General features: G+C 49.2%; 1 protein-coding gene across 1 annotated transcript in view; it reads right to left on the bottom strand.

Moving 5' to 3' along the window:
• Positions 1–19,967, bottom strand: part of Tacc2 (transforming acidic coiled-coil containing protein 2) — a 208,097-nt gene that overhangs the window by 33,905 nt on the left and 154,225 nt on the right. Inside the window, exons 8-9 of the mRNA XM_029535953.1 lie at positions 16,362–16,498; positions 3,239–4,532 (exon numbers count right to left, since the gene is read on the bottom strand). Of these exons, the coding sequence (XP_029391813.1) occupies positions 3,239–4,532; positions 16,362–16,498 (1,431 nt within the window). The remainder of the gene's footprint in view (positions 1–3,238; positions 4,533–16,361; positions 16,499–19,967) is intronic.

Here is a 19,967-nt window from a genome sequence, read left to right as displayed (position 1 = left end):
TACTATTCCGGTGTAGCATAAAAAGTACTAATTCCAGTTTAGCATAAACTGTACTATTCTGATTTAGCATAAACAGTGCGATTTGGTCCATTAGTCACCCTGCTCTTGGGGTCATTTCTATAATCAAAAATGAAGGCCTCCAACCTGCAAACTGGCCCTTCCCTTCTGGTTTCCAGCCCTCCCCAGTATGGCTTTTGGACCAGGCAAAGCCAGAGCATAGGCGTGGAAGAGATGGTCCCTCCCTTTAAATCCATCACACACTTCTGTTTTCCATATTAACTGAGTAGCTACAGAAATCTGGTACCCAAGTTCCTTCCTTGTGTACTCTCAAATAAAACACTCCAACAATGGCATTTGGTCATTAAAAAAATTACCATATATGGTTATTTACTGCATTTATGGCATTTACCATAAAACAGTCTAGTCCCAACATAAGGCATATATTTATTCATGCATATAAATATATAACTGTTTTGTAATAGTAAGTAAAGAGCTTGGGTAAGACAGCATTGGGAGACTCTGTGCTTTCCGGGGGAGGGGAGCTGCCCCTGTAAGGGCAGGGGGAAAGAAAGTACATAGATCCAGAGCCCTGGCTAGGAGACAGAGCACCAGAGGCATACAGGTAGCCAGTTGCATTAATGCCTGGCAAAGCTACCCATGGATCTGACAGGTTAACATCCAGCCTGGATGTAAGTGACCAGGAAGAACACGGCCACACTGGCAATGGACTTCAGCCGTGGGCTCCACACTGGGCTGATCCCACATTCCCTCAGATTTCTGAAAGCACGAATTTGCAAGAGTCCAGATGGTAGTACTTCACAACACAAGAACCAGCCTCGGTGGTCTCTGGCCAGGCTTCGCGCTGTGCTTAATATGAAAGCATCCTGCTACTACTGTGAGCAGTCACCCACCAGCCCAACATATAACATAAAGGAGGGGAATGAGGAGTTAAAAAGCAATATATATATATATATATATATATATATATATATATATATATATATATATATATATATATATACCAAGCAGGGGAAGGGCTCTGTTACGGACAAGCAGGCTGCTGGTAATCACATTTTCCTTTTCACAGGCAAGCAGTCTCATGCTGATCACAGTGTGGAGATGAAACAGAAAAGCAACCTTGAGTCCAGGGGAGCCCTGCACCCATCACTCCCAGGCTTGACACAGAAATATAGCAGCCACCACAGAGAACAGAGGGAAAGGGCTTGCGAGCAGAAGCCCCACACTGGGTGCAAGAGGCAGAGTACATTAAATTTACTTACAACAGAGAACACACAGACATCACATCTTCAACCATCCTAAGACAAGAAGACAAAGAAGAGAGACAGACAGAAGGAACTGACAAAAAAGATAATTCTGCAGACACTGGGCACTAGTGGGCTAGGATGCAACCATCCATCGTGGATTCCGCTCCAGCAGGGCAGCCTTGTGGGAAGGGGTTGCCTGGATACAGTTTCCTCTCCAGCTCTGGCCACCCAGAGGCTTGGTACCTAAGAGCTCTGCCTCCAAACGGCAGACCCACATGTGTACAAGGGTGAGACCAGGACGCAGGGTCAGCTGCAAGGTCAACCCTCCTCAGCTCTGATGAGCTAAGGGATGCATCACACTCTCTTGTAATGAACAAGAAGGGAGTGGCTGCCAGGTGATTCCCCTTCCAAGTTAGGGTGTTGAAGGGTAGACATTTGTGGGTAGTATTCTACTTTTGAAATAAAGTTCTATGTTGATTTGGTGAGTGGGGAGTTAGGAAGGATGTGGGAGGAGTTCAGGAGGGGAAACTATAATGAAAACATACCATATGAAAGACATCTATTTTCAATAAAAATTATATATATAATTCAATATAATAATATGTAATATAATAATACATAATTCAATATTATATACAATATAACATAATTCAATATAATAATACATACATTCAAGCCAAGTAGACCCAGAGGGGCCAGTACTAGGGCATGGTCCTCTGCCCTGGGAGGGGGACTTAGTCTTTTCCACCTGATTAAATTACAGTTGATGCTTCCCAAGAGAGCCAGCCTGTAGCAAGCCTGCACATGGTCGAATGGCCAACAAAGTTGGACTACACATCTAGAAGCAAGTGTTGGTGGGCAAGAGCCATTCTTCCTGCCTTGGGACTGTAGGTCTGCTTCCCCCATCCACGTCACACTAATCTCTTCTGCTCTTAGAGTGACTTTCAAGTCTTGTTTTGAAAAAAGATGACCAGAGAGAAGGTAGGCAGCAAAGAGCCTGTTTCTTTGTTCCTCTCCTCTCCTCTCCCCTCCCCTCCCCTCCCCTCTCCTCTCCCTTTGAGTCAGAGTTTTCTGTGTAACAGTCCCAATTGTCCTGGAACTCACTCTGGAGACCAGGTTAACCTCAAACTCACAGAGATCTGCCTGCCTCTGCCTCCTGAGTGCTGAGATTAAAGGCATGTGCCACCACACCCGGTTAAAGAGCCTGTTTCTTGCAGGCTCATCAGATGGCAAGCAACAGCTTTCCATCTGGGGCTTCCTGCAGCCTGGTACCATATGATGTCCCTGAGTTAAAATCACATTAGCAGGTAGAAACAGCTGCTGTAGTTTTTTTTTTAAATTTATTATTATACATAAGTACACTGTAGCTGGCTTCAGACACACCAGAACAGGGCGTCAGATCTCATTATGGGTGGTTGTGAGCCACCATGTGGTTGCTGGGATTTGAACTCAGGACCTATGGAAGAGCAGTCAGCGCTCTTACCAGCTGAGCCATCTCGCCAGTCCATGCTGTACATTTTAATGTTAGTTTGCAGGGTGTATATCCTAGTTTATCCAGAGGCATTGCATATGCTAACCAGGGAGGAGTTGAGCTTCCAACAGGAATGTGGCCAGGTCTCTCATGTCTGCTCGTTTCCTATGGAACTTCCCATACTCCCCAGGAGTTGAAAAGTCATCAGTGGGTCAACATAAAGCTACAAGCCACTGACTTATTGAGGTAATCAATCAATCAATCAATCAATCAATCAATCAAGGGCTTTGTGGGTTCTAGGATGGGAAGATAAAACCACTGAGGCCTCGGAGAGAAAGGCAATGTATGTATGTCCTGCCTTGGAGGAACAGCCACAAAGATGGTGTCACCATAGTAACAGAGGGCAGAACAAGGACAGCTGGGGATTCTCAGGCACAGAACTGAAAGTCACTGGAACACACGCCCGCTCACAGCCCTTAACCACCTCCCTCCTTCAACTTACGTCTTTAGCGGAGTCTTCTTCTTCTTGGCGGGTTTATTCAACCCATCCCCGTCTGCTTCCATGGTGCTGGCTGGAATCTCAAAAGAGGCTGGGGACTTAGAAGGTGAGCTGGGGGTCTTAGAGGATGCCTTAAAGGGGTCAAGGGACTCTTCACAGGCTTCAGGGTCAAAGCTGTACGATTGTTGGGACAGTTTGGGAGATTCTTGCATTTTTGAGGTGGAGGAAAAGGGGTTAAAATTGGGGTCATCCCACTTGTCTATATCAAAGGTATAGGTACCTTTAGCAATAGGGGTGTCACTGGGTTCAGTAGGGGACCTTGGAGGTGAGGCAGGAGTGTTGTCCAGTTTCTCGGGGGTCTTTTTCATCTTTGGCCTCCTTAGGGGCATTTTGGCAACTGGTTTCTTGCCTATCTTTTTGGTGGGAGGGGCGTTTTCCTGCTGAGTCTCCCAACTTCCCTTGTCCTCAGAATAGTCAAACTCCAGCCTCACTGAGAGCCCTTTGGCAGGCAATTCCTCTTGCCCCCCACTGTCCGACAGGGTCCCCTCCACTGCCTCAGAGGCTGTGGTAAGAGGCACTGATTTCCTCCCAATTGGGGGTGAGTTCTGCACTCTGCCACCTCCAGAAACCAGGGGACTAACGTCTTCTGCACTCTCCAAAGTCAGAGGACAGGTGGCTGTGGGGACAGCAGGGGGCTCCAGGGGTGTCTCTTCTGACAAGGTGCAACCAGTGCCCTCAGGTGTGGTCGACTCCGTCTTTGTCTCTGGTGCTAAGTGTTCCTCACTGGGGACTGGGCTCTCTTCACCTGGCTCCTGCTGGGTCTCCTTCACTGGGGGGGTTTCTGTGGGTTTCTTGGTGGCTTGCTTCTTTTTCAAGGAAGGCGGCCGTGTTTTTTTAGTTCGCTTAAGGGTGCTGGAAGCACTGTTGGATCCTGTGCCACATGCATCTGTGGTAAGGGTCCCAGCTTCGGGGCTGCCCGGGCAAGAAGCACCGTCAAAGTCGCTGGCTTGCAGGCTGAGCGAGCGGGACAGCGTGGACTTGGAGGGTGGCACGGACTCAGTGGATTTCCTCCGTGTGCTCACCTTACACTCCTTAAAGTCGGCAGAGCACGGCTCCAAGCTCTGGAAGTTATCCACCAGCTCGATGCTGTCGAAGTCTAAGTTGTAAGTCCCGCTGCTGGCTATCGGCTTGTCTTCATCAAACACCGCCGAGGAGGAGTGGGAAGGACGGAAAGGGCTTCCTTCCACGGACTCACTGCGAGGGCCATCGGGAACCACAACCGGCTCAGAAGTGCATCCTGGGGAAATGGAGACAAAGCGGTCACCTAAAGACATGGGATACTTGGGATCATTTCTCATCCCGAGCCAGATCCCCACTCCACAGAGCAGAGGTTGATAAACTCCAAAGACAGACACCCCACATGGGCAACAGGTTCTGGTTTCCATGCATCAGTAGGCGCAGACCCTGGACAGGTTCCCCTTAGTTCCCTCATCTATACAATGGGGGCCAGGTAGCTGGTGAAGGAAAAGCCCCGATGGTTCATTCCAGAGCACTTTAGCACTTTACCAAGTGCCTGACTTGGACAGGGGTCATGCTGGGTATCTGAGCAACAATCAGAAAAGACAAAGGCTTGTCCTCCCAGCCTAGCATTGTCATTGCCACCAAAGCATCCATGACTACTTACTTGCAAGAGACTCTCAAGATCAGGCCTGATGACAGTCCCTCATGAAGAAGGGATTGGGGAGGACATCAGACCCTCACCTGAGAGTCCCATCACTCCGTCCTACATCTATCCGAGCTGCACATGGTCTTGTGGTAGCATGTGGCATGCCAGCTGAAGGGAGGACTTTATCTTTGTAGCTATGAGAAATCACTGCCCATAGTGAGGTGACTTTCTGTGGTCTGGCTTTTTGGGGGTTACCCAGTCTCTGTAAATAAGGAGAAGAAGCTGGACTCTGGAGGAATGGTACTGTAAGTCTGCCGTTAGTGCCCTCCCTATCTGGTGTATTTATATCTCACCAGGAAGTTCACAAAACAAACAGAAATCTTTCCAGACAGAAAGGGCCATATGTGCCAAGGCTCTAGGGTAGGAGAATCCTTGAGGTATTATAAAAAGAATGATGAGGCTGGGGCTGCGGAAGCAAAGCCAGACCAGTCAACCTCTGGAATGGACATTAAATAGGGCCATAGTCAACCCTGTTTCTGACTGCTTAGACACTAGGAAGACTGTGCAAGGCTGAGCAGGACTGAGCCTGCCCTCGACCACCTGCCTCTCCAGACAGGACCCGGACCCTCCTCTCCCACTGTCACAGCTACCTCGATTTAGCTTTGGCTCTTATCTATTCTCAGCCCTCTCCTCCCAGATGTCTAGCTCCTCCAACCCTGCCAGCAGATAAACCAGCCCTCCCTTTCCAGTGTGCTCAGGGACTCCAACTATCAGTCAAAGGATGCCCAGTGATCTTAGCTCCCCACAGCGGGGAGACCAACCAGCCCCTGCACGGCTTTCTAGGTTCCTAGCTGTTCTGCTAGAGAAAGAAAACCCTGTACCATGGTCTCAGAAGGCAGAACAGGAAACAGAAAAGGCTGCACAGAATGGAACTGTAACCTTGGGCTGTGCGTGCAGGCGTGTGGCTATGATGTATTAACCCTTTCTCTCCAGGCGAACATCCAACTCAAGTCCAGGGAGCCATTACACTTGAGTTTCAGATAAATGAAAATTCTCTAAGATTATGTGTCACATGAGGTTCATATTGACCTGGGTATCCTGCAGTTTTACTTTCTAAATGACTGACCTAGCCTGTGTCCCAACAATCCAGATGTGGAAAGGGCTCACTCAAACAGGCCAGTCTGTTTCTGGAGAATACATCCCGCCTCCACACACCACACCCAAGGAGGATGCTGTCTGCTGTTGTGGGCAGAGCCAGTTCTCATGGTGCTTCCTGACTTTGCTCACAGGCAAACCCTGAGGCTGGAGTCCCAGCAGATAAAGTGGGAGAGGACCGCAGAAGCCTCTTGGGTTGCGAAAGGACTTACCTCTGATTCCAACCTGGCAACTTTTCCCCTCAGAAAGCTTAATAAACATCCCTTGGATTGCAAGTAGTTGGGGGAACTCCATGAGGCACACAGAACCTAAGCCTTTGCAGCCTCTGGTCTCAGCTCCCATCACCAAGGACACTTGCTTCCTTCTCATCTCAGAAGAACAGGTGTCCACCTTTCTTCCTCCTGAGGTCACGTCTCTTTGCTGAGGTCCCCAGGCCTTCAAGCCCAGTTTCTTCTGGTCAGCAGCAGCCTGGGCTTCCTACCTTGTAGCTGCTCCTGGACACTCACCTCAGAAGGCAGAAAACTACAGATGCTAAGGGGGTGTGTCTAGGGGTTGTCACATAGACATTGGCAGCAGGGAGAGGGGCCTCAGCCATCACTGCACTTCGGGAGACAACCTTCCCTTCCAATCTGTTCCACTGCCTTAGCAGCCTTCAAATGTCAGCAGTTTCCCCTGCATCATGCGACAGTCAGCAGGTAGTCAGCTTAGCATCTGCTCTGTTTTCCTGTCTACTCAGCCTGGCTCTCCTGTTCAGAAGTGCTCTTCCCTAATTAAATCATGGCAAAGAAACCTGGTTTTATTGCAGTTTCTTATTGTCAGCCCAAAGGATGCTTGGGGGCTATCTCTCATTGTGGGGGGGTGGGGGGTGGGGGGCTGGTCTGTTCAGAGTATCAGCTTTGACTCACTAAATGCCAGTAGCACCTTCTCTCCTAGTTGTGACAAAGTGTCTCAGGCCCTGCCTCCTGTCCCCAGGAGGACAGCACAGTCCCTGGTTAGGAGCTACTATTCTACAGAGTGGTTTCTAGAGCAGATGGCTCCCTATGGTTTATCACAAGTTTGGGATGGCCCTTTCCATGTCATTGCCATGGGCAAGCCCAGATTGACAAGGCAACCATGTCCATCTAGTTCCCACTAGGTTTCTACATAGGCACACAGAGCTGCATAAAGACTTCATTCATCCCAAACCTGGCATGCCTTCAATGTCAGTCACCATTAGGCACACCTTGAATAATGCAGAGGCAAGGAAAGATGGGGCCACAAACCCATCCATCCACATCAGCATGTCCCCTGCAATCACTATGCAAGCCTAGGCAAATACCTATACCTCTATACCTCTAGAAATCCACATTGCACCCCAACCCCACCCCCGGCTCTAGAGTCTAGCTCAATTCTGGGGCAAGGTAACATCTGCACTCATATGAAAAAATTCCCCACATGTTTCTCAGCTATGCTAACCAGCTCAGTTGCCCTCATCAAGAGCCAAGACTGGGTGGCTTCAACAACAGAAACATGTTTCCCAGCTGTTTTGAGTACTGAGGCTGGAAGTCCACAATGAAGGCGTTGTCAAGTCTGGTCTCTCCTGGGGCCTTTCTCCTTGGCTTCCAGGTGGTCAGGTGTGATGTGTCCTTACACGGCCTTTCCCCTGAGCACACGTTTCCTTGAAGGCCTTTCCCCTGAGCACACGTTTCCTTGAAGTCTCTTCTTGTGACCGAGTCCTAACCTAAGACCCCACAGAACCTTAATTACCAACAGAAAGGTCCTATCTCTAACATGTCACATCAGGAGTCAGGATTTCAGCATTCGTATTTAACAGATATGCAAATCAGTCTATAACATCAATGCTGGACAGCATAGCCTAAGCTAAGCAGCTGTACTCAGAAACAAGAAGTAGCGCAGAGCGAGCGTGCCCTAACAACTGACATTACCCATCTGACCCTCATCTCCCGACTGCCACCAGAGGCTCCATTTCTCAGCCTTTCTGTGGTGTTTCCCCAGTGACACTTGAGATGGCGTCCTGCTCTGTGAGTTCTCTCCAGGCAGGGATGCAATGGCTAGAGTGAACGGCTGGCATCCTGGCACGCTCAGATGCTCAACTGACCAATAAATCAAGCCTGCAGGAAGCATGGCTGACCATCTATCTAAGTGCAGAATGCAGGAACCCTTTTGAAGCAGACTAATGAAGACCAGCAGAGCATTGCTCTGTCCTCTTGTGGCGTCTTGTCAGTAGTTATAGGTAATACAGAGCAAGCATATGATGAACTCGTTATCTCCCAAACTTGTCTAGCCTAAAATAAATCAGGGACACTCATCAAAACCTAGACTCCCCATTTTCCCACCCACTGATCAGTCTACCCCTTCCTGAAGAGTTGGTCAGCAGAGATGTGTCATGGTGGTCTTTTTGGGCACTGTGTAAAGATTGTCTTTGTATTATTCAAATACTGATTTCTATGCAATTGGACTTTAGTATTGTTATTCACTTGGCTGCATTTTATCTTGTAAACAATCCCTCCACTACCTTCTGACTGGTTAAACAAAGAGCTAACTGGCCAATAGCTGTGGCAAGAGGAGAGTCAGAACTTCAGGCAGAGACAGGGACTCTGGGAATGAAGCTCAGGCAGGAGAGATCACCAGCCAGACACAAAAGAAGCAGCAAGTGCCAGTACTCAGGAGGTACTCATGTGACAGAGCATAGAATAGAATAAATAGGTCAGTATGTTATGCAAGCTAGCTGGGAACTAGGTAACCATAGGCCTAAAGCTATTTAAATAAATATAAGTCTCCACGTCATTATTCAAGAGCTGGTGGTTCCAAAGAAAGTCACATTATAGAGGCAAGGCCCTAAATGTTTATTTTAACAAGTGTCACAATTAAGCATCCAGGACAGGAATGCCTGTGGTTTCTTGTTTGCATGTATTTCTGTACACCACATGTGTACCTGATGCCTGAGAAGATCAGAATAAGACATCGGATACCCTGGAACTGGAGTTACAGATAGTTGTGAGACACCATGTAGGTGCTGGAAATAGAGCCCAGGTCCTCTGCAAGAGCAGCAGCCAGTACTCTTAATCGCTGAGTCATCTCTCCAGCCCCCACATTTTGATCTTCAACCCTCTGTAAGACAATACTTTAGCATCTGCCCTTCAATGGCCTGAGTCTGACAGGACAGGATTGATCTTCAAGATGAACTTGGACTTCCTGTGGAGGTCTGCCCTGGAAAGTGAGCAGGCTCAGACAGGAGCAGGTCTACAGTATCCACTACCTTCCTTGGATGGGGCCCAAAACACAAGGCTCAAGAAACCAAAGCCAAAATAGGCCAGCTAGAGTGTCAAAGACCTTTGGCTAGGCACCTTCTCTCTGGAAGACCTGGTTGAATCTTAAGACCCCTACCTGGGGAGGAGAGCTCTGAGCGCTGCTGTTCCTGAGTGTTCTTCTTGCTCTGGCTGGTCTCTTTCCAGACCTCACTCAAGTCCCAGAGGCTTCACAGAGATGGAGACTTTGGGACTAAGGACAATTACGCTGGGGAGAGTCTAAGCTGAATATCACAGAGTCAGGACTGGGGGAGCTCAATGAGGGTTCTGTACAAATGGCATTACCTACAGGAATCCAGGAGCACCTTGGTGCTGATAGTCCCCGCTGGAAGGTGGTCACTGGGCACCTGGGCAGCTTAGGCTGGGTCCCAGGTCTATTGCAGGCACAACAAATGTCCTATTTCTGTCTCGTATGGTCCCTTTCCCAGTGGGTGGCTGACCCAGTATGCCCAGTCTACCCAGTCTATGCTGGCAGGCCGCAGGCTGAGACACTGGGTCATCACCTCTTCCAGATTCTGTTGTCATTTAAAATACATTAGTCCCTTCCAGCCTCCTCCTTTAAATGTTACCATGAATAGGACGTGAAACCGCATAAAAGCACCTCCTTCTGGGTTAGAGAGGTAACAGGGTGGTTAAGAACACTTACTGCTCTTGCAGAGGACCCAAGTTCGGTTCCTAGCACTCACAAGGTGCCTCACAACCATTCGTAAGTCCAGTTCTAGGGGATTTGACCCCCTCTTCTGACCTCCTTGGACAATCATATGATGCATATACACACTCAGGCAAAACCCTCATAAAAACAACAAAAACGTCTAAAGCAATACATGTATTTTTAAAGTGCCCCTTGGTAAGCTTAAAATAGAAGCGAGGTGTCAGGCTACCAGGACGACCTGACTCAGAGGAGGCAGTGTGCCAAGGTGCAGGATTGAATAAATGATTGAATAAGTGATTGAATAAGTGACTGCAACATGTCCGCTCAGTGTCCTTCACCAAAGCTCCTCAGTCTTGCTCTCATACAACCCAGGACACCTCTCAAGACACCACTGTCCCCTACTGTTACAATGATGGCTGCACAGTTTGGTTTTTGTCAACTTGACACAAACCTAGACATATCTGGGAAGAGGGAATCTGTCTGAGAACAGGCTTCCATAAGACTGGAGAGCCTGTGGGGCATTTTCTTAATTGGTGATTGATGTTGGAGGGCCCAGGTCACTGTGGGGAGTACCACCCCTGGGCTGGTGGTCTTGAGTGCTGTCTGAAAGCAGGCTGAGCAAGCTACCAGTGAGCAGCATTTTCCTCCACAGTTCCTGCCCCCAGGTTCCTGCACTGACTTCCATGCATGATCACACCAATTAGAAGCCTTAGCATTGCCTTAGCAATGATCGAATGTTGTAACAGGACAACCGCCTCTGTCCTTCCTGGGGACCATGGGCTGAGCTACCCATCCAGGGGACTTGGGCATCCCTGGCTCACTAGAGCTCATGGAGATGCCAGCGTTTAGAGCTTGATTATGACAAGGAGCTGCTTCAGAACTCTCCAGTAGGGTCACAAAGAGAAGTCAATAGGTGTCTAGAGGGCCATGGCCTGGTCAAGTTATTGGCATCCCTACCCAAGTTTCCCAGGGCATTGTGAACACGGCCACAGTGAGCCGCCGAGGTCACTATTCCCTGACTTCCTCTCCTGTCTGTGCAGCCATGACCTCCTACCATCCTTCCAGCCTGAGGTAAATGGGGCTTTGACTGACAGCAGTGGGCTCAGTGGCTACTCTCTGCCTACATAGTGCCTTCCACGGGGCAAGAGACTAGCATGCCTCATGTGGGCTCTGCTTCTTAAGCATGAGGGATTCTCTGATCTACACAGTTACACAGAGTCCTCAACAGCTTTTCCTGCTCCAGAAAGCTGGACGCATGTTAACAACCCTATCAGGAAGATCAGGAAAGCCCGCTGGCCCGGTGCTTGTGGGATCCAGACACAGCTCGGAAAAGCCTAGGTCCTCAACTTGTGCCTTCAGCCTAAACATCTATGAGCCCTGACACTCCCATGCAGGAATCTCACTCTCAAGGCAAGACCTCTGGAAGGAAGTTAGGCTAGGGAGGATGGTCAGGTATGGAATGAATACCTAGAGGGAGCTTGTCTGTCCCATGCGCCATGGTAGGACACAGCACAGTGCTGCTTGTAAACCCGGCCTCCAGACAATCTCCAGTTCAGCCTCTAGAACCAAAGCAATGAAATTCTGCTGTTCACAGTTACCCTCTGTCTATGGGTAGGTCGGCTGAGGCTGGGGCTGAGGCTCTGTATTCTGGGCAATTCATTTCATAAATCTGTTACTGTTGAAAGCCAAGCATTCTTGCGCAGATGGACTAGAAAGCCACATGAATGTCCAATCTAGGGCACAGACAGTGCCAGGAAATAATGGCCACAGCACCTCAAATCCTGCCCACAATACCTGCTCCCTGTTCTGTATCCCAAGAGGGACATCTTTTTTCTTTTCTTTCTTTCTCCCTGCCCCCCAGACAGGGTTTCTCTGTGTAGCCCTGGCTGTCCTGGAACTCACTCTGTAGACCAGGCTGGCCTCGATCTCAGAAATCCACCTGCCTCTGCCTCTGCCTCCCAAGTGCTGGGATTAAAGGTGTGCGCCAGGCAAGAGGGACATCTTAATACCAAGGGGCTTTGGGTCACTTTTGGGTTTTTCAGGAGAAGAAAGCAAATGCCAGTACGTATAGAAACAAGCCTTCTGCTGTAGACAAGGTGACAATAAATCATTGCCGGCAGCTAATGCTGAGAGGTGTAATCTAAAACCAGAGACCCACAGGCCACTGCTTCCCAGCAAGAGAAAATGGGTAGGCACAGAGGATATGGGGCGGCTCCAACCACAAGACCCTCCCAGTGCCCTTCTCCAGGTTAGGAGAGTTGCTGGCAAGAATGAGCAGACAACAGTCACCATGACATGGTTGTCCCAGAGAGGACAGGCAAGGAACTCACCTCACTTCTTCTAAGCACCTAGCATTGACCGTCCACTTCCTGCCACCTGACCATCCTGCAGAGCTCAGCTCAGGCTGCAGCTCTCGGGGCCAGCTGACAGAGCTGCTTGGCACGTGACTGAGTGGCAGCTGGTACAGCCAGGACTCAGCATTACCTGTGTGGCCAGCACAGCAGCAGCCCAGGAGACAAGCCGTGCAAGAGAGCCGGAAGCTAGAGTTCTCACGCTGCAGGACAGGGAAGGTATGTGACCTCAAAGGAGGGGGATGCTATTCAAATAAGGGATAATTAGCTCTCATCCAAGAGGGACATGAAGCAGACAAAGGCCCTACTACAAGCCAAACACAGGAAAGATGCAGAAGCCGAGGGTATCATCTAGTCAGGTGAAAGTGAACTGCGTCCCACGGTGACAACACTGCCAAGTGTTCCATAGAGGCTAGAAGGTAGTGATTTCAGACCTGACAGGCTACTGCCTTCATTTATACACAGGAAAGCATGGCTCCTTAGATGGGGACAGATATAAGGCGGGCACTTAGCATCCTGGCCTGCTGTGCCATGGAACACAAACATGCTCACAGGACCCAGAGTACAGCCAGCGACGGCTTTTGTAAAACAGGTTTCCAGGAGGGAAAACCACGTTTGTTCTCACGGTCAAAGGTCTAGTCTATTATTTCCTGTGCTTCCTTAGTCCTTTCGTGACATTCCAGGGGCTCAGCAGAGGGAAACTATGAACAATAGACTTTCCTCTCCTGCCCTTTCTTTCCCGTGGTTTTCAGAACAAGCCCTACTCTTCCCACGCACGAGAAGCACAGTGCCTTCTCACACCTTTACAGTGCCCCTGCGGGTTGGGAAGATGGGGTGTGGGAAGGGGGGGCAGCTTCCAACATGTGCAATGAATCAGACAGCCTTTTGTGTCGCCCAATCGAAGGAGGTGGGTGCTTTATGCAGACACATTCCCCAGCTCAGGTCTCCTGACTGTAATCTCCACTGCAGCTTTAAAAGGAGAAGTGTGAAGTCCCTGCTCAAAAACTCCAAGGGGTGTAATCAAAGGCTCTGAGGGATTGCGGCTCAGTGGTAATTAACATCTCCACACTGCTGCACACAGGTTACCTCTTAAGCCTCTATAATGCTCATTCTTTCATGAACTGTCATTTAAGTAAAAGGCGGGCTTGTGTGTGTTTGCTTTTAAGAATGGAGACGGTTCTCTGTTTTGTTGAGAAAGAATTTAGGGGGTGGTTGGTTTGCACCCCAGCAAGACAGAAGACTGAGAAGCCAGAGCCTGGCAAGGGGAAGCTTTCCATTTATCCCTGACCACCAGAGAGTTCCTGCGCCACTGTGTGCTGGGGCTCCACCTGCTCCATCCCTCCTTTTTTTTTAGACTAGACTCAACTTGTTTACAGTGTGAGCTATGCTTCCCGCTCCAAATGATGAGGTTCCAAAGCATCATGGCCAGCCCCATGGTTTTCCCCAATCCAGTGGCTGCCTGGGATATACATCTAGTGTGTCTGACCCAGGCTCCAATTCATAGGACATTAAGGACCCCAGAGTCTTCCAATGTCATTCTCCAGGAGAGAACAGGAGAGAGAAGACGGAGCCCGTCTGAACACAAGGGCACACTTGATGTCTCACGTCACTCTGACTCCTCACTTCAAACATGAAGTGGAACAATGGTTGATTTTGTCTATTCTGAAGAGAGTCTGTGTTTGTGGGATAATGAACATAAATAACTGGATTAAAGCCTGGAGGAGATTCAGGCATGAGATATGTTCCAAATGATGAAAACTGCAAGCGTCTCTACTTATTCCAATAACACAATTACTGATTTACAGCATTCTTCGTGTTACAGGGAAAACTACAACGAGGGACCCAAGGTTCCTTAGTTGCTGCCTGGGTCACTTTTGGGATCTAACCGAGTCAGGAAAGAAGCAATGGCAAAGTATAAAATTAATGTGCCACACAACCTAAGACACAAAGGCGATCATAAGAAGTAAATTCACAGCACCAGTAGAGTGCCTCCACAGAACAGACCTGTTTCTGCATTTTGTATCAGCTGGAACAGCCATCCTAGGATATGAGACCATCTTAGAGGAGGTTATATATGACAAAGGTGGGGACATCATAATGTCCTTCCAGATCATGGTGTTCAGTGTCCCCCAAAGTAACTGGCTCATGCTTCCAGTGCCTTCTGAATGGCTGTAGAGTGGCCAGACACAGACCAGACACCTGGTTCCAAGCAGAGAGAATGGAGGTTGTGTCCCATGTTTATGTGGTAGAACTACTCAGCTGTCTGGGGTTTACATGGGACGAGACAGATGGCTCACTGGTGGCAAACAGTTCCCAGCAGTCAGAGTACAGAGCAGGGAATCCCGGAAGACCCATCAAGGGCCACCAAAGTGACCTATCCCTGTATACGCTTTAGGGACGCGGTTGAGCTATGGCCCTACAGTTTTGTATTCAGACACTGTCCGTTTAAAACTAGGTGTGAATTTTAAAAAGTGATACGGAAAGTAGCTTTTTCTGTTTGTTACTGCACAAAACGAAGGAAGGGACACTAGAGTCTCAGAACTGCAAACAGTTCTCTGGGCTCCTTTCCTCTTTAAATCAGACCGGGAGCACCATTCCCGTCTCAGGCCGGCGACTATACAGACTCAGGGGAGAGCATGAGAGGGAGACTGTACCCATCAGGCCCCTGAAAACTGCCTTGCTCTGTTCCCCAGCAGAAGGCATCCAGCTGTTTTAAGAGTAAACCTTGGAACTGCATATACTTCCTAAATCAGTAGCCCGCTTAAACCAGCAGGGGAAAAAATTTCATCCCCCTTTTAACAATATCAACATAGAGACCAAACTGCTATCTTAAGTTACAAAGCACTGTCTTGGTTCCTGATAGGGCAAAGGTAAACCCAGCCCTAGCCTGCCTTCCTCCACATCCAGTTCCAGCCACGCCGCAGACGACTCTGTACCTTCAAGTCTGCTCTTGATTCCTCTGCAGACAAAGTCAGCCACCAGGAAGACAGGGTTAGGGCAGGAAAGAGACAGCCTTGGAAAGGGACTGTGCACAACACCTAGCACACGATCTGCAATGGTAGTCCTCAGCCAGTGGGTCGAGTCCCCCCTAGGGCTCTAATGACCCGTTCCCAGGGGTCAGAGATAGATATCCTGCGCACCAGGCATTCACACTATGGTTTGTAATCATAAAATCATAAAATGAAGGGGGACAGCGTTGGAAAGGATGAGAATCGCTGCTCTAGGGGGAATCAGCTCTGTATGCTTGTCATGGGTGAGGGCTAAGGCCTAAAGAAGGCAGAATGGGGTCCTTTAAGTGCTATCCAGCTCTGAAAATGGAAGCATTTGGTTGCTGTGGGGCCACCGCCAGCAGGCTGTGTCTCCTTTCAGGCTTCATGTTAAACTTCCCATTAGAGGTGGTTCTATCCCCGCCTGGTGTAGCAGGGAAGCACACAGAACGCCATCCGTGTGGGCAGGTGCCCTGAGATCTGTTCTGTCCCTCAGTGATCACATCTGAACTACACTTGAAAGGTGCTTTTCATTCCTGAAAAGTGTTGAGCAATCAGGAAAGCCAAAAAGTGCCAAGCTGTCACCCGGCCCTGATTGACACTTCTTACTCAATGTGTTGACCTCATTCCCCATTCCCCAGCCTGATGGGGCTGTCCTCAGCACACAGGTGCAGGGTGAAATGTACACCCTTGTGTCAATGTTTGTGTGGGAAAGGGGGTCAAAGAGTAGATAGACTCTTAAGATCCTGCTGGAAATCCCCAACACCCACTATCTCAACCCTCAAACGTACCCAAGTCTGAAAATGAGGGACCAGAGAACTCAAGCAACAGAGTCACTTCTAGGATGCACACAGCACAACCCACTCTATCTGTCTCTCCATAGACTTCATAGAAACCAGCGAAGCATAAAACAGAGCCCAGAGAGAGGGCCCCAGTCACTGTGAGCTGTGAGCTGCCTAGGAGTCAACTCTGTCCCCTGGGGCCAGCGGCTCCTGACATTTGGTTACCTGGTTCTTCTGGGGCTGGTGGATCGATGACCTCAGGCTCTGGAGTGACTTCAGGGGGTGGAGGGGGAGGGGCTGGTGGAGCTTTGACAGGGGTCGTTGACTCGGGGGTCTCAAAGGCTTCCTCAGAGTCGGAACTCCTGGTGGAGAGAGATAAGAAACGTAGGTGAGACAGTGCTGAGTAGAGATTCTGCTGTGAAGGCATTTGTGGCAGATACTCAAGTCACCTGTTGGGAGACAGGCATGAAGGTCACCTTGAAGCCCGATTTCCAGGAACCAGGGTGAATCTGTTCACTGGCATTGAGATCTGTAGTGGATTGGTCTGGTGCTGCTATGTGTTCAAATGCTAAATATTATATCCCAAGACTTGGTTGCTTCAAGAAGTATACCAGCTTTTGTTGTGTAAACCTTGCCCCTCAAGCTACCCTTGATTGGTTAATAAAGATGCCTACAGCCTGTAACTGGGCAGAAGAGAGGTAGGCAGGGCTGTGGGGGTCCCAGGCTTAGGGTATCAGGGAGGGACCAAGAGAGGAGGAAAGAGAAGGAAGAAGTGGCCATGGAGTAGAGGATTATGAGAGCATGGCCATGAGGGCCGGCCTGTTGGAGTAGGAGCAGACCAGGTAAAACATGCAAGTGACATTTCAGGGTTATTAACATGGGAGTAGACAAAATAGCACAGGGGGTTGACATCTGTCCAACGCAAATGCTTTAAGGATTATTATAAATATAAAGGTTTTGGGGTAGTTTATTTGGGAACTAAATGACCTAAGGTGGGGTAGAAACCCCCAAAGAGTATTTGCCACAATGGGGATCAATGTAGCTCTACTTGAAAGACATATGTCCACTTAGTGACAAATACACACACTGTGGCTATTTGGGTGAGCTTCGGTGCACATTATGGAGCGCTGAGTCAGTCTAATAGAGAGACTGTTTTTGTTTGTTTGTGTGTTTGTTTTATGTTCACCACTGTGGCTCCAGCCTGCCTCCAAGAGCCTCGTCTTGTAAACTCAATTTCCATTCACTCTCTCCCACCCCAGCCTGCCATTCCCCCGACCCCCTGCCCTCCCTGCGCTTCTCCATGTTTACTTGTCTCTTCTGCTGGACTGAAATTGCCAGGCAGGTGGCTGGCCTTGTTTTTCACACTGAATGACCATCTGTAGAGAGAATGAATGAGAGCCAGACAGCCTGTCAGCAGAGAGTATGCCAAACCAAGCCACAAAATATGGCCAGCCAGTACTCAGTGGTACAGCGATAGCCCTTGGTGGTCCCTAGGGACGTCTGTCTACCTGCAAGGAGGCCTCTTCACACACAGACCTGGGCCACAAGCCTACTGGGGAGTTTCTCATGGTAACAAGTAGTAGTCAGTGGGCAATCCCTGCCTGGGCACAAGAAAAACCTACCGATGCCTTCTCTCTTCCTGCTGCCCCAAGCTACTTGATCTTAGCCAGAGGAATAGGAAATTGAGTTGTAAGTTCACTGGCTGCTGACAGGACAGGGGCGTCAATTCCCTGGCTCAAGATAACCACAGGACCATGGTCAACCTAACCTGTGAGGACAGAAACTGCGGGTGGCAGCCACATGCCGGCTCCCATCTCTGAGCAGCTCTGATGCCCCCAAATGCCAACTGATCATTGGCAAGGAAGGAGGGGTCTAACTACCAAGAGAGGATTCACAGGGCTGCAGATGAGAACCACTGCGGAAGATTTACAAGCAGGCCATGATGCAGTAGGAGGCGGACACAGCATGTCAGGATTCACTGCACTAGATCACACGGGCACCACTGAACAGGACCCTCCTCTAACACTGTGAGATGCTCACAACCGTTCAGCTCCACAGAGTCCCACAACCAGTAACCCTGGAAGATGTCACCTCTTCTAACGTTTATCAGCTGGCCAGCAGGATACCAGCAAGCGACCCCCTGCCCACTAGGACCCGGGAAAGGAGCCACGGGGTGAGTTCCTGAGCTAGAGATGTGGCTTACTTGGTAGAGCTATCGTCTAACATGCACAAAACCAAAGATTTCAGCCCTTAACACTACATAAACCAGGCACAGTGGTCTGAGCCTATGCTAGCTACAGTCCTAACACTAAAGAGGCCAAGGCAGGAGGACCGGAAGTTCAAGGGCTTCATCAACTATGTATAGTGATTGGAGCCAGCCTGGACTACATGAGACCCTGCCTCAAAAATTACTTAAGTCAGTAAGAACAACTACATCAATCTTTCTTTTCCACCTTAGTATGAGAGACTGGTTTTTATTAGAGTCAAAGATTGTCCCCATTCCTCCTAAGGACCTTGTCACCTACAATGCCAGGGCCCTCCCTGCAAGGGCTCAAAGAAATCAACAAAAACATTAGCACTGCTTTAGATGAGACCCAACAAGCTAAGGCCAACTTTGTATTAGATTTCACTAGTAAATACTTAACCCTCAGAAGCACAACAGGGAAGTTTCTCTCTCTCTCTCTCTCTCTCTCTCTCTCTCTCTCTCTCTCTCTCTCTCTCAACACACACACACACACACACACACACACACTCACACTCACATATTAATGTTGAAAGACTTAGCTTTGTCTGTGGGGAAAATTTAATCTCCATCCATACTTGGTAGAAACGGATCTTGGAAGGTGAAGTTTTAAGTATGAGAACACGGGGTAGGGTTGAAGGTGGGGTCACACAAATGAACAGTAAAGGAGAATGAATGCTCAGATCAGCTTGCTGGGCCTGGAATGAAGCACTGAGAACCTTCTTCCTCACCCTAGCACCTATACCATAAACACCAGGGACAACCATGACAAGACACACAGAGTCAACTTGCCTCTTCCTGGAGCTTTCCTGGGCAGCTAGCAGCCGGGACTCCCCATTGCTGCTCACGGCTGCCCACATCCAACGGGCCCATTCCACTGGGGACCACATCTGCCAGGAGTCAAAAGCCATCTCCATGAAAAAATTCCCACCTATACTGTTCTTGATGGTATCTCTTGAGATCTAAGCCTCGTTTATGGCACCACCAAAAAAGGGAGCTTCCCCAGTCCCCTAACAAGGGATGCTGTGAGCATCTCCTGTGTTCCGAGAAAGAGGTACCCAAAGCTTGTCCTCTTGCTTCTGCAACCCTGGGCACTGGTAGCCGGAGGCTTTTGGATTATAAAGGGCCCTGGTCTTTCTCAATAGCACAAGTGACAAGGAGGGCCGGATGCTCTTGCGTCCTAGCTGTGAATTCCAATGAGGTTTCTACTGCAGCAGCTGCCTGCCTGCACACCTGCTCAGAGGACCAGCATTCACCCAGGGCCTGGAAGGGAAGCAGTCTTGGGGAGGCAGGGCATGAGGACACCGTGCTCATTGTACTAATAAGACCTCGTTGTCTTTTTACTATGAACTGTGTGCATCAAAACACCACAGGCCACTAGCATGACACTTCGGGAGCCGCTGGCCTTGTTTGCATATTTCCATACTTTCTCCCAGGAGCAGAGAGCAAGTTAATTAGAGGCGACAGATAGCAGCTTTTAAAATTCTCTCTTTCCTCCCTGTTCAGTCACCCAGGGGCTTAAAAACATTCCAAGAGTGAGAATTTCTGTAGTCCACCCACCAAGAATCTGTGCGTAAGAATAAAGTGGC

The sequence above is a fragment of the Mus pahari genome, chromosome 1 (assembly GCF_900095145.1).
Source record: "Mus pahari chromosome 1, PAHARI_EIJ_v1.1, whole genome shotgun sequence".
Taxonomy (NCBI): Eukaryota; Metazoa; Chordata; class Mammalia; order Rodentia; family Muridae; genus Mus; species Mus pahari.
Note: the sequence above shows the minus strand (reverse complement) of the source record. Positions and strands in the feature narration are given on the sequence as shown.